Source organism: Centruroides vittatus, unplaced genomic scaffold, assembly GCF_030686945.1.
Source record: "Centruroides vittatus isolate TY-2023 unplaced genomic scaffold, ASM3068694v2 scaffold_1152, whole genome shotgun sequence".
NCBI lineage: Eukaryota > Metazoa > Arthropoda > Arachnida > Scorpiones > Buthidae > Centruroides > Centruroides vittatus.
Genome location: NW_027122670.1, coordinates 542,440 through 554,714, shown reverse-complemented (window position 1 = coordinate 554,714; position 12,275 = coordinate 542,440). Strand labels below are relative to the sequence as shown.

Below are 12,275 nucleotides of genomic sequence, written 5' to 3'. Positions count from 1 at the left end.
ACAAATATTATCAATTTTTACAATAAAATTGTTTAGTGTCAGTTTAACTGACAATAGGATATAAGCATTTATGTATTTTCCATTATTTATATCTTTTTAAATAGAATGTGGCTTTTCTGTTTCAAAAACAATAAATATAAAATCAGCTTTATTTTAACATTTTCTTGTTTTTTTTCTTTTTTATTTTGCTAATAAAAATATATCTTTATATTACTATATCATATTATATTATTATGATTAAAAAGTTAATTATAATCTTATTTTGTAGAAGTTTTATTATAAAATAGTGCAACTTGTAAAAAGTAAATTTATATGTAATAATATAAATTTTCTAAAAGAAAACTACAAACGAAAATTGTAAATGATGTCTTAAATTAATTTGATAGTAGAGAGAGATTTTTAGGCCCAGAAAATTGTATGAGTTATTAATAGAAAAGAAAAGCAAGTTTTAAAAGCAATAACAAATTCTGAAATTTCAATATTTAAGTTTTTAATATATTGATTTCGAAGAATATGAAATATCAGTGTAGGCTCTGTCACAGATTGTACCTTTACTGAAGAGGGATTGGCGAGAATTCTGATCAGAAATGCATTTAAATAAAATATCTGAGAATTAATCATCATCTGAGTAATTCTTGAACTCAGGTGAGCATCAGATTTGAAGGACATAACATTTCAGTTTATTTGTCCAAAAAACCTCTTTTAAGTGGTTATAAAAGTGACTGATTATATCCAGCAAACTAATTTTAGCTTTGTATTTTCTCTCTATATAAATGCAAAGTGGTTTTAAAATTATTTTTCTAGTATGTGCATAAAAATAAATTTACAAAAATACAAATGTTTTCATTAATTGTTTTTAATTTCTCTCTTCTTTAAGGAGTTGGGCAAGTAGTATTACAAATGGCAGCAGCAACGTCATGTAAATTGTGTGTTGGGATCGAAAAATCTGATGTACCAGCAAAATATGCTGAGGTAAGACGAAAAATTAACAAAGTACTATACACTCAAACCTGTTTTTGTGCGATTTTTTTTTTTTTTTTTTTTTTGTGCAATATATGAAAATTTCAATCAAATTGGAACATAATTGACTTCTGTAAAATTTTTTTAACTCTACTGGATGTTTTCTATGACATCATCAGGTTTTTTTCATTTTTTTTTCAGTAAAAAAATTTAAGTGGAAATAATTAATTAATATTAAAAAAATTCTTTAATTCAGAAAAAAATTTAAGGATTTTTTTCCTATTAGGGATTGCAGAAAAAGGCCCAAGGAGTTAGAAAAGCAATTCCTAGTTATTTCGTAAGGTTTTGAGTTATTTTCTATGTGAGACTTTTTTTATGGGGTCCCTATTCATCCCATAAAAAAAATACTTTTTAATTGTTTTGTGAAAACTACTTTTTATAGCTACTCCTGAAGTTTTGTGCGGTTTTTATTTATTTATTTATTTATTATTATTTTTTTTTAATGCGTTTTCTTTTATGGGTCCCTATCCACCACACAAAAACAGGTTTGAGTGTAATTTATCATATGATTTATATAAAATAATAATGATTTTTAGTTTATTATAGTTAAAATTTAGAGTTTATATTATTATATATTTAGATTTTTAGTTTATTATATATTTAGATATTTTCTTCAAATTCTACACATATATGGAGTCTAAAGAAAAAAATTATATTTAGATGAATCATATATCAAATTATTATTCTATTTTATTGTTGTCAGAATGCATCAATAAATAATAATTAATATTTCGCTTTTAATTTACATTTATGAAGATGATGAATAATATAGCAATTAAATATTTTATTTTTTAAATGCATTTTTAATATTTTACTTCGTTTGCATGCATCTGTAGTATTATTTATTCGCAGAAAAATATTTAATTCTAAAGATTTTTTTTTTATTCATGAATGTTGTGTGAATTTAATGCATATTTATTTTAAAAAAAATATCATTTTGACCAAATATTTGATCAGAAATTTCTTCTCTCTTTCTAAACTTAAGCCTATTTATATTACATAATAATTTTAAGAGTTATTTTAAAACACTAAAAATCTTAATTTTATAAATTAACTAATTGTATAAAAATATATAGAAAGTGGTTAATTTCAAATATTAATAATATTAATTACAGATATAAATTAAAACACCTTATTTATTCTAATAATTTTGAAACTTATTACATAATGTAATAGGTTTTGAGATTTTAAAAATTATAAATTTTAAACTATTTTTAATTTTTAAAAATGGCTTATTGAAAGAAGATATTCAAAACTTGTCATGAGAAAAATTTTAGTATCTGATGTGAATTAAATAACCAGGGAGAATAAAGAATATGATGAAAGGACAATACAGAACTCAAATGAACATGCAAAAAGATAAATAGAAAATTATTTGTTTACAAAATAAAAAGAAATCAACTTTACATGGTAATTGAATCAAATTGCAGATAGGGCAGATTTATATATTAATTCAAAAATAATCTTTTGGTGACAATAATAAAAAAATTTTCTTTCTGTTACATTCTCAAAATTGTAGTTGGTGAATTAAAATTTATAATAATTCTTCTATTTAATTCTACTAGAATATCTAGTTTTATATTAATGTCTTTATAAAAAGGATTTTTCAAATTTCCTTACCTTTTTATTTTAATTGAAGTTTGATTTTTCAAATCTCAATAACATAAAATATTGCAAATCAATATTGAAAATGGTTTAATTTAATTAAGAAATGATTCTTGTTGGTATTGTATTATTTGATGTAACTGTCCTTTTGAAACAAGTTTTCATGGATTGATTATGTGTTTTATGAAATGGAGATTTATGCTTTAACAATAATTAGTTTCTGGTAATTGATACTAACAATGCTTCAAACAACCTTTACTCTGCAGTAAAATTAATTCTTTAATCTAACGTTTTCGGTTAGCTTTACTAACCCTCTTCAGGATTGCCAAAAAAACCGTTATTTCGAAAAATACGTTTGAAAAACTCTTACCACCAAGATGCTTAAAGGAGGCTTGTAAGTGGGGTCCCAAATACGTTCCGCGCCCTAAGCTCAGATATGAAAGAATTATCCCCGATGTTGAGCAGGCGTTGGAAGGGCTCAGTGAGCTCAAAAAAGAGGCATTCAGATGGAGAACGGTTTTTAAAATTAACAGTGAATGTAAAAGAAAAACTCAGGACAAGACATGGAAAGATATAAGAGAAAGTAAAAAATGGATGAATGATAATGATGTAGTGCTAACAAGGGCGGACAAGTCTAAAAACATGGTAATTATGAAGAAGGGCATGTATAAAGAACTGCTAGCAGATTACATAAAGGACACTCAATGCAGGGTAACGCACCCAAAGATTGTAGACCAGATGCAAGCAAGAGTAAAACGGTTTAGTAAGACAGCTTTGGCTAAGCAGCTGCGAATGACGAAGATTATCGTATCCTCCCCGGCCGTTCCAAGACTATTCGGGTTTGCGAAGACCCATAAACCGGGAAAAAGCATAAGGCCGGTGATAGATAAGTGCTCTGCTCCTACGATATTGCTAGAAAGGAAGCTCAAAGAATTTATTATGATAAACATGCCTGCACATCAATATAGCGTAACACAGGCAGTAGAGGTAATACAGAAGTTAAAGCAATTGAAATTAAACGAAAAAAGCTACATGACAGTCTTCGATTTTAAGGCAATGTACCCATTGGTAAAGTTGAAGCCGTGTTTTGGGCACTTGAGAGATTTTTTGTTAGAAAAGGTAGAAAATGCAGCAAAAGTAAGAAGGCAAGTATTAGAATTGGCGCACTTAGCCACTTTTTCGTCGTTCTTCGAGTTTGAAGATACTACATACAAGCAACATAGGGGCGTGCCAATGGGTAGCCCCGTGTCAGGGTTATTATGCGAATTAGTAGTAAGATCTCTGGAAAGTAGCAAATTGCATAAATATAAAGGAAAAATATTGCTGTATGCAAGATATGTAGATGATGTATGTATTATATGGAACGAGAAGCCAGACGTGGAAAAATTTAGTCGAGATATAAATAACAATATCTTCGGGCTGGAGCTAGAAATAGAACAGCAGAGCCATAGAAAAATACATTTCCTGGACATAGATGTAGAAGTGGAGGAAGAAGGAAAAATAACTACTAAAGTGTATCGTAAACCATCGTACATTCCAGAGATGATACCATGGGCTTCCCATAACCCGACGAACTACAAGTTGGCAGCCTTCAGAGCACTGCTTAGAAGAGCGTACATGCATTGTAGCAGGATGCAAGACACAAGAAGGGAGGTAGAATACATCAAGAAAATAGCAGAAAATGTAGGAGTAAAGAGTAGCAAAATAAAACGGTTGGTGCAAGAAATAGAGAAAGGTAATAACGAGAGTAAAGAAAAGGGAGAATTTACCATAATGGAGTATAGAGCTCAATTAAGCAACATATATAGAAGAATAGGAATAGAGAAGAATAAAAAAATAGCATACAGGAGGAACCCTACTGTATTTCAGTTGCTACGGAACGACAAAGCGCCCATAGACAGAATGAAAATTCCAGGGGTTTATAGAATACCAGTGCAGGATAAAAGGAGGAGTACGGAGCTGTATTATATAGGGGCCACGAAGAGATCGCTGGCGGTAAGGTTAGAGGAGCATAAAAGAAATGTAAGATGCAGGCAACCAGTTACGGCGTTAGCCAACTATGCGATAGCGGATCCGGACGAGGTGTCTATCAACTGGGACGATGCAAAAATTGTGCAGAAAGTGGCAAATATAAGGCAACTTAAATATACGGAGGCGTGGTGTATTAACAAGTACAATGAAAAAGAACAAAGCATTAATTTTAAAGAATCATATCGAATCCCTTCAGCTTGGAGAGCGGCCGATATGCAGCTGTGAAAGAATGATCTGAGATTGCGCAGCCAGAAAGTTTAAAAACATTCTAAATTGTAAAGAGTTTTTCGAACGTATTTTTCGAAATAACGGTTTTTTTGGCAATCCTGAAGAGGGTTAGTAAAGCTAACCGAAAACGTTAGATTAAAGAATTAATTTTACTGCAGAGTAAAGGTTGTTTGAAGTAGTTTGTTTGTAGTAATGCAGTGTGCAGTACATAGTAACTAACAATGCTTTTCAATAAATCATATAATATGTAAATGTGATTGTAAATTAGAGTAAAAGTGAATAAAGTTGACAATTTGCAGTTGAAAAATTAGTGAATAGTTTCTGGTATAATGGTATTTTTAACTTGCAGTCAAATAATTTAAAGCCAAGTGTTGAAAATAGAACTTAATCATACTTAGAAGACTGTTTCATGCTAGTTGTTTATAAAAATTAAATACAGTCAAACCTGTTTTTATGCGCTCTTTTTATGTGCGATTTTTTTAATGCGAATTTTTAATTTATGCGGTTTTTTTGTGCGGATTTTTTTTTTATTTGTGCGGTATAGTTGGCGACTAGTCTCGTGCGATTCATGTCTCACGTTGACTTATTATAGCTAAATAAACTTATTATAGCATAAATGCACTTATTATAGTAATATTATTGCATGAATATACGAAAAATGAAATAATTTACTTTTTAAGTCAACAAAACACCACCTGGACAAAAATATGTAAAACAGACGATAGACCAGACGATGCAGTCAAGTGCTGACATCTGTTGTCAATAAATTCTATTTCGTACGGTTTTGAGTTATTTTCTATGTGAGACTTTTTTTATGCGTTCCCTATTCACCGCATAAAAAAAATATTTTTTTAATTGTGTTGCGAAAACTATTTTTTACAGCCATTCGTGAAGTTTCGTGCGATTTCTTTTTATGCGTTTTTTTTAATGCGGTCCCTATCCCCCGCATAAAAGACTGTTTCACGCTAGTTGTTATAAAAATTAAATATATTAAAAATTTGATAATCTGAACATATGTGAATAATCTCTGTTTTGAAATTATTAAAATATATTTACATTTCTGTTTAGACAATGAATACACATTTTAGGTTTTGGATGAAATGGTATGGGAAAATACATGGAGAGTACAAACTTATTAAAGGTGATTTTCTGGAAGATAAATATAAAGAAGTAATAATGAATTCTTCGTAAGTGTATTTAGTCTTTTCAATATTATTATATATTTTTCTTAAGTTAAATTTTTGTAGTAAACTATTTATTCTAATGTAAAATTTTAAAAACTTTGTTGTTAAATATACAGTGGAAACTCACTTAATGAGCATAGTTCATTCCAGAGTCTTACTCATAACGCGAAACACTAGTTAAGTGAAACAATTTTTCCTGTAGAAATTAATGTAAAATACGATAATGTGTTCTATGCCATAAAACATACTCAAATATTTATATATAATGTTTATTTGAAGAAAATTATACAATAAACATTGTTAAGGAGTGTGAATCATCATCTTTTCTTATAGTGCGGAATGAACCAACTTGAAATGTGAATTTGATTTGCAGAAAACAAAAAAAAAATCGGATAATTTGTCCAATAAACACGCCAACTGATATACCAAATTCTTGGGCTATGCAAAGGCTATAATTAAATATTAGAAATAAATTAATTTTGACTAGAGGTAGGCAGTTATGTTTCCATCTCGTATTAAATTTAATAATTATAAATAAATAAATTTTTTAATTTAGACATTTCTGGAATTTAATTTGGAATCGGTCATTAAATTTAATACAAGATGGCGGCATAACTACCTACCTCCAGTCAAATTAATTAATTTCTAATATAAAATTATAGCCTTTACGTAGCCCAAGAATTTGGCATATCGTTTGGCGGGTTTATTATATAATGTGTTATGATTGTTGATGTTTATGTGTAATGTGTTGGAAAAAGTTTGGAAAAATGGGTGATCACAAGTGACACTAAGATGCTAGCTGAACGAGTGCTAGATGGAGCATGCACACAATTCAGGACTTCCCCTCTCCTGGCCACTCATTATGCGAAAATTCTCTCGTTAAGCAAGTCATTTTTTCACAATTTATTTTGCTCGTTATCCGAGGTGCTCGTTAAGCGAGGTTCCATTGTATATATAAAACATTTTCTTTTGAAATTTAAAATGTTTAACAGATTTTTATTAATAAATATTACAACAACATATAAGCAACTTAGATATTTTATTATTACAACTTCAGTTTATTATTTTTGTGATTGGACTGCAATTTTCATTTTGCTATATATTCCCATTGTCTGTTGTTCATCTGTCCGTCATTAATCTCTAGCTTTGTTCTTGAGATTAGATAGATGAAAATCTAGACCAGATGTGAAAAGCTTGGGGGCTGGATATCCCAGTTAACTATATAAGAACTTCCAGTCTGGCCCAGAAGTTACATGATTTCAATTCAAAATTTTTACACTATCTCAAGAACAGAATTAGGTAGATGAAAATAGAGACCAGATATTATTTATTTAAATTTAAATATGATTTTCACAATGCATATAATACAAATGTGTTGTTGTTAAAATAATTCACAAAAATAAATAATTCATAACAAAATAAGTGGAATTTTTGTTTTAGAAAATCAAAAACAAAAATTCCACTTGAAGGAGTGTACTTTTATTTATAATGTCTAGTCAATTTAATAAATTAATCACAATTTTATCAGACTGCATGACTGTTTTAGTCATTCATAATGGCCAGGCATTATAAATACTGTAATGACCTTTTAGTCAATTGGTTTATAACAGGGGTGGCCAACTTTTGTGCACATAAGATCTACATTTTATCGTAAAAATGTGTCGCGATCAACTTGTTGTCATAGGCATAGTCTAAGTTGGAGGGGGAGTATGAAATACATACTATGTTTATACACTGTGTTTCAGTACGAAGTGCACTCACTGCTTATGAGTCGAGTCATAACTGCATGCTTACAGTTGATTGAGTTCGGTTACAAATATAATACATTAAGTCAAGACATCGCTAGCGATTGACCAAAATTGGCTTGGCGATCGACTTGTTGGCCACCCCTGGTTTATAATAATATGTGTGTGTGTATGTATGTATGTATATATATATATATATATATATACAGGGTGGGCCAGCGAAAACGAAACGGCAGAGTGTTCATGTTCGTCCAAGCAAAGCGCTCGGACAGGTCGATTTTTTGCTCGAGGGGACATCTTTTGCAATAAAGTTTTTGCGATTCTGAATACAACAGACGACAAAAAATTTTAAAAACTCATTTATTTTGTATTAACTAAACAAACATTTATTTCGAAAAAAATGTTTGTTTAGTTAATATTCAGAATCGCAAAAACTTTATTGCAAAAGATGTCCCCTCGAGAGTAAAATCGACCTGTCCGAGTGCTTTGCTTGGACGAACACGAACACTCTGCCGTTTCGTTTTCGCTGGCCCACCCTGTATATAATTATATTATATTACATTATATTACAATATTATAATACAATTACATTATATTATATTAAATATAAATATATATATATTTGTGTGTATATTATATACACACACATTTTTAAACCATACTCCAATTATGAAATGTTCATTTCTTTAATGTTAAAAAGTTTTTTTTTACAAGTGTTGTCATTGAATGGTTCTTTAGAAATTCAGTTGGTATTGATGATACAAAATTTATAATGGTATTTTTCCAGGGAAATGACTAACATAATAATTATAATAATTAAATTAATTGTTCATATTATAAAAATACATACATACATACACGTGTGTGTGTGATGTAAGTTATTAGTTATTTTACAGTTTTTTTTTTTTTGTTTTAAACTTAATATACATATATGTATTTTTTTCTAGATTAATTTTTGTAAATAACTTTGCATTTGGACCAAGAGTTGATCATATGGTAAGTATCACTTTCCTGATATGTTGCTATTTCTAATAATAAATGACATTAAAGCTATTTGCTTGTTGACATAAGATTCTCAACATGAACCACAATATATTGAAATATGGTCATTTCATAAGTTTACTTCATATCTCACTAGGTCATTAGAAAATCTAATATGTTTTGATTGTTTTATCCATGAATATAGCTTTTCAGTTATCTAATATACTAATATTTGTCAATGATTGTCATATGTAGTCAAATATTGCTATCGTATAAAGCTTACTTGTTTAATTCAGTGAAAACTGAAGTAACTGTTCTGTGTGGACAATTTTTTTATTTAAGTTTTTTTTTATAAAATAATTTGTTGTGTGTGTGTTACCTTATTCCAGTTCTTCATAGAATGTAATTATATCATTGTTCAATGAACAGATGTTCGATTTTATTGATAATAAATATTAAATTATTGTTCAAAATTTAACAAGCTGTATAAATCAAACATTTAAGATTGTATGCATTATATTTTCATGCACAGTATACAGAATTACATGTGATGTATTAATAAAGTTTTCTTGTAGTATAGTGTTAATTTGTGTAGAAACAAAAAACACTCTAGTTGATTATATTAATACAAAAGATAAACACACTAGGCTATCAGTGTAATCTGAAATTATTTGTTTTCATTTGTCTTCAATAGAAGAGACATTTGTATGTAATGGTATATTTCAATATGATAAAGACTGAAATATGATATCTAATGTTTATCATATTCAAAAATTAGTTATATATTTCTTAGACAAACAGTGCATCACTTCAAAGAGTAACTTTTGTTTTAAATCTTTTCATAATTAAAGTAATAACACTATACAGTACAAAATGCTATTTAATTATAACATGGTTTTTTTTAATTATTTTTATACTGATATATTTTCTTTAAACAATAGTAAAGTGGATTCAATGTTGAATAACCAGGTCATACAGGAATTAGTAATCCAATCAGCAAAAGATATAGTAACCATATTCTAAAACCTTTTGTGATTGATATCAGATATAGGCAGTATCATTATTGTACTGTTCCTTAAGTAAGACCCAAATATAAAGCAATTTGAACAAAATTTTATGTTTAGGGAAATATAGTTGATATCATTTTTAAAAAGTAATTAAACTCTAAATGTGTCTAAAATCCAAAAAAATTTTTACTATGAACAAATTAAATAAATGATTTATTTTTCCAGTTAAAAATGAGGTTTGCTGAATTAAAAGATACAGCAAGAATTGTTTCTTCAAAAGCCTTCTGTCCTCTTCATTTTCGTATAACTGATAGGAATTTAAGTGGTAAGAAGTTTATATTACTAGGTTAAATGTTTTTAATGAACATTTTTTAAATATTGTTATAAATATTTATTTATTAAATGTTTATGTACAGTTTAAGGAAAAACAAAATAATTATGTAAATACAAAATTAAATCATAAATTCACAAATATTTTTTCATAAGTTTTGAAAGTGAATAAATAGTATTTAAAAATTTTTAAAACATTCATTTTTGAAGTGGTATATGATGGCATAATTTTAAAATGTTATAATTGAGATGACATAGCTCTTAAGTATGATATGAATTAAACATTACTTTAATTGATAGCATTATAATTAAAAATAATTTTATCAGCTATTGTATTTTAACTTTAGGGATTTATATGTTATGGACAAAGTGATTAATCGGGCATTATGAATAATGACCAAAAAGAGTGCGCAGTGTGATAAATATTGATTCATTTATCAAATTGACCGGTCATTATGAATATTGCTACCACCTAGTCGGGCAAAGTGATGATAATACGTTGAGGAGTGATCATCCGACATACACTAGCCAATCAGCACTCAGTCGCATGTGTGTATCGTGTTAGTATCAAATTTTAAATTTGACTAAAAAAAACTCCACTTATTTCATTTATAAATATTTATTTTTTGTGAATTACTTCAAAGTACTATTAACTGATATTCTTCTGGTAAGTTAGAAGTAATTTTCATTTTTGACTTTCACTTTTTTTATCATTAACAAATATGCTGATTTTTAAAAATTTAATTGTTTTCACCTTTTTCTGCTATTAACTCGTTTAATTGGTTGTTCATGTCACTTAATGATTCCTCCATGATCGTTACTTTTATCAAAGAAAAAAGATTAACTACTGGTCACATAACTTTAAAATTCAGTACTAAATGCAGTATGCATATGCGACTAAGATGTAAGTTCTGATTGGCTAGCGTATGTCGGATGATCACTCTTCAACATATTATTATCACTTTGCCCGACTAGGTGGTAGCAGTATTCATAATGACCGGTCAATTTGATAAATTATTGAAATTTATTACAATGTTTGATTTTGTTGGTCATTATTCAAAATACCCATATTAATCACTTTGTCCATAACATATATAAGGATTATAATGGTAAAATTTTAAGTTAATAAAATGTTAAAAGAAAATAATGTATTTCATTTAAAATAAAGTTTTAAACTTGATAGACAGCAATAATGTATTAACAAATATAAGGCTGAAACTTGATTAAACATATTTTTAAAATATTCATAAATTTAAAGACATTTCTTTATTTATAATTTATAAAGACTGATATTTAATTTTTTTTTATTACAAAGATTTTGAATATGTAAATGTGTAAGTTAATATAAATGTTAAAAACTAGAGTCAGAGCAGCTGAATTAACAGGGTATATGATTATTCTAAGATATTTGTTTTTTGCCTTGTTGAATGTTAGTTTTTTCATGCTGTTTCTTTTTCTTTCTTTTTATGTATATCCTGCCTGATATTGGATCTCTCTTTATTCACTTTCATTAAGTACAGTATATAGGAATGATTCTAAATGTAAAGTTAGTTGAGATATTCGTTTATTCTAAATTGAATTTTAGAAGTGCCATCAGGAAGTTGATTTTTACCCCATTACACAACAAGCTGAAAAAAGATTTAAAAATACAATAAAACAGAGAAAATAAACAAAGCTATAACACGATACATAAAATACATACACAATGGACAGGTAGTTTATATGTATTTTTATCTTTATTTATTAAAAAACATATATTTAGCAATATGATAAATTAAGAGAGTAATTGCGATATATTGTAAATAGCAAAAAGGCATGAATAAAAATTAAAAATATGAAGGCTATTTTTTAAATAAAGTCCGTTTTTTTAATAACAAGAAAAATACTGTAAATATCATTAAAATATATTTTTTCCCATATTCTACATACTTTTATCTACTTTTCTATATAATTCTCATTTTTGTTCAAACATTTTTCATACTGCTCAACAAGTTTATGAATTCCAACTTCAAAGAAATCTGCCGCTTGTGAAAAAGCCCAGTCCATGATTACAGTTTTCACTTCTTCATTGTTGATGAACTGATGACCACCAAACAACTAAAAGTATCAAAACAAGTGAAAATCACTGTTTGCAAGGTCTGGAC

General features: G+C 28.0%; 1 protein-coding gene across 1 annotated transcript in view; it reads left to right on the top strand.

Annotated features, from left to right (window-relative positions):
• Positions 1-12,275, top strand: part of LOC136986507 (uncharacterized) — a 114,980-nt gene that overhangs the window by 30,939 nt on the left and 71,766 nt on the right. Inside the window, exons 7-10 of the mRNA XM_067284060.1 lie at positions 878-972; positions 5,953-6,071; positions 8,761-8,809; positions 10,027-10,126. Coding sequence (XP_067140161.1) covers positions 878-972; positions 5,953-6,071; positions 8,761-8,809; positions 10,027-10,126 — 363 coding nt within the window. The remainder of the gene's footprint in view (positions 1-877; positions 973-5,952; positions 6,072-8,760; positions 8,810-10,026; positions 10,127-12,275) is intronic.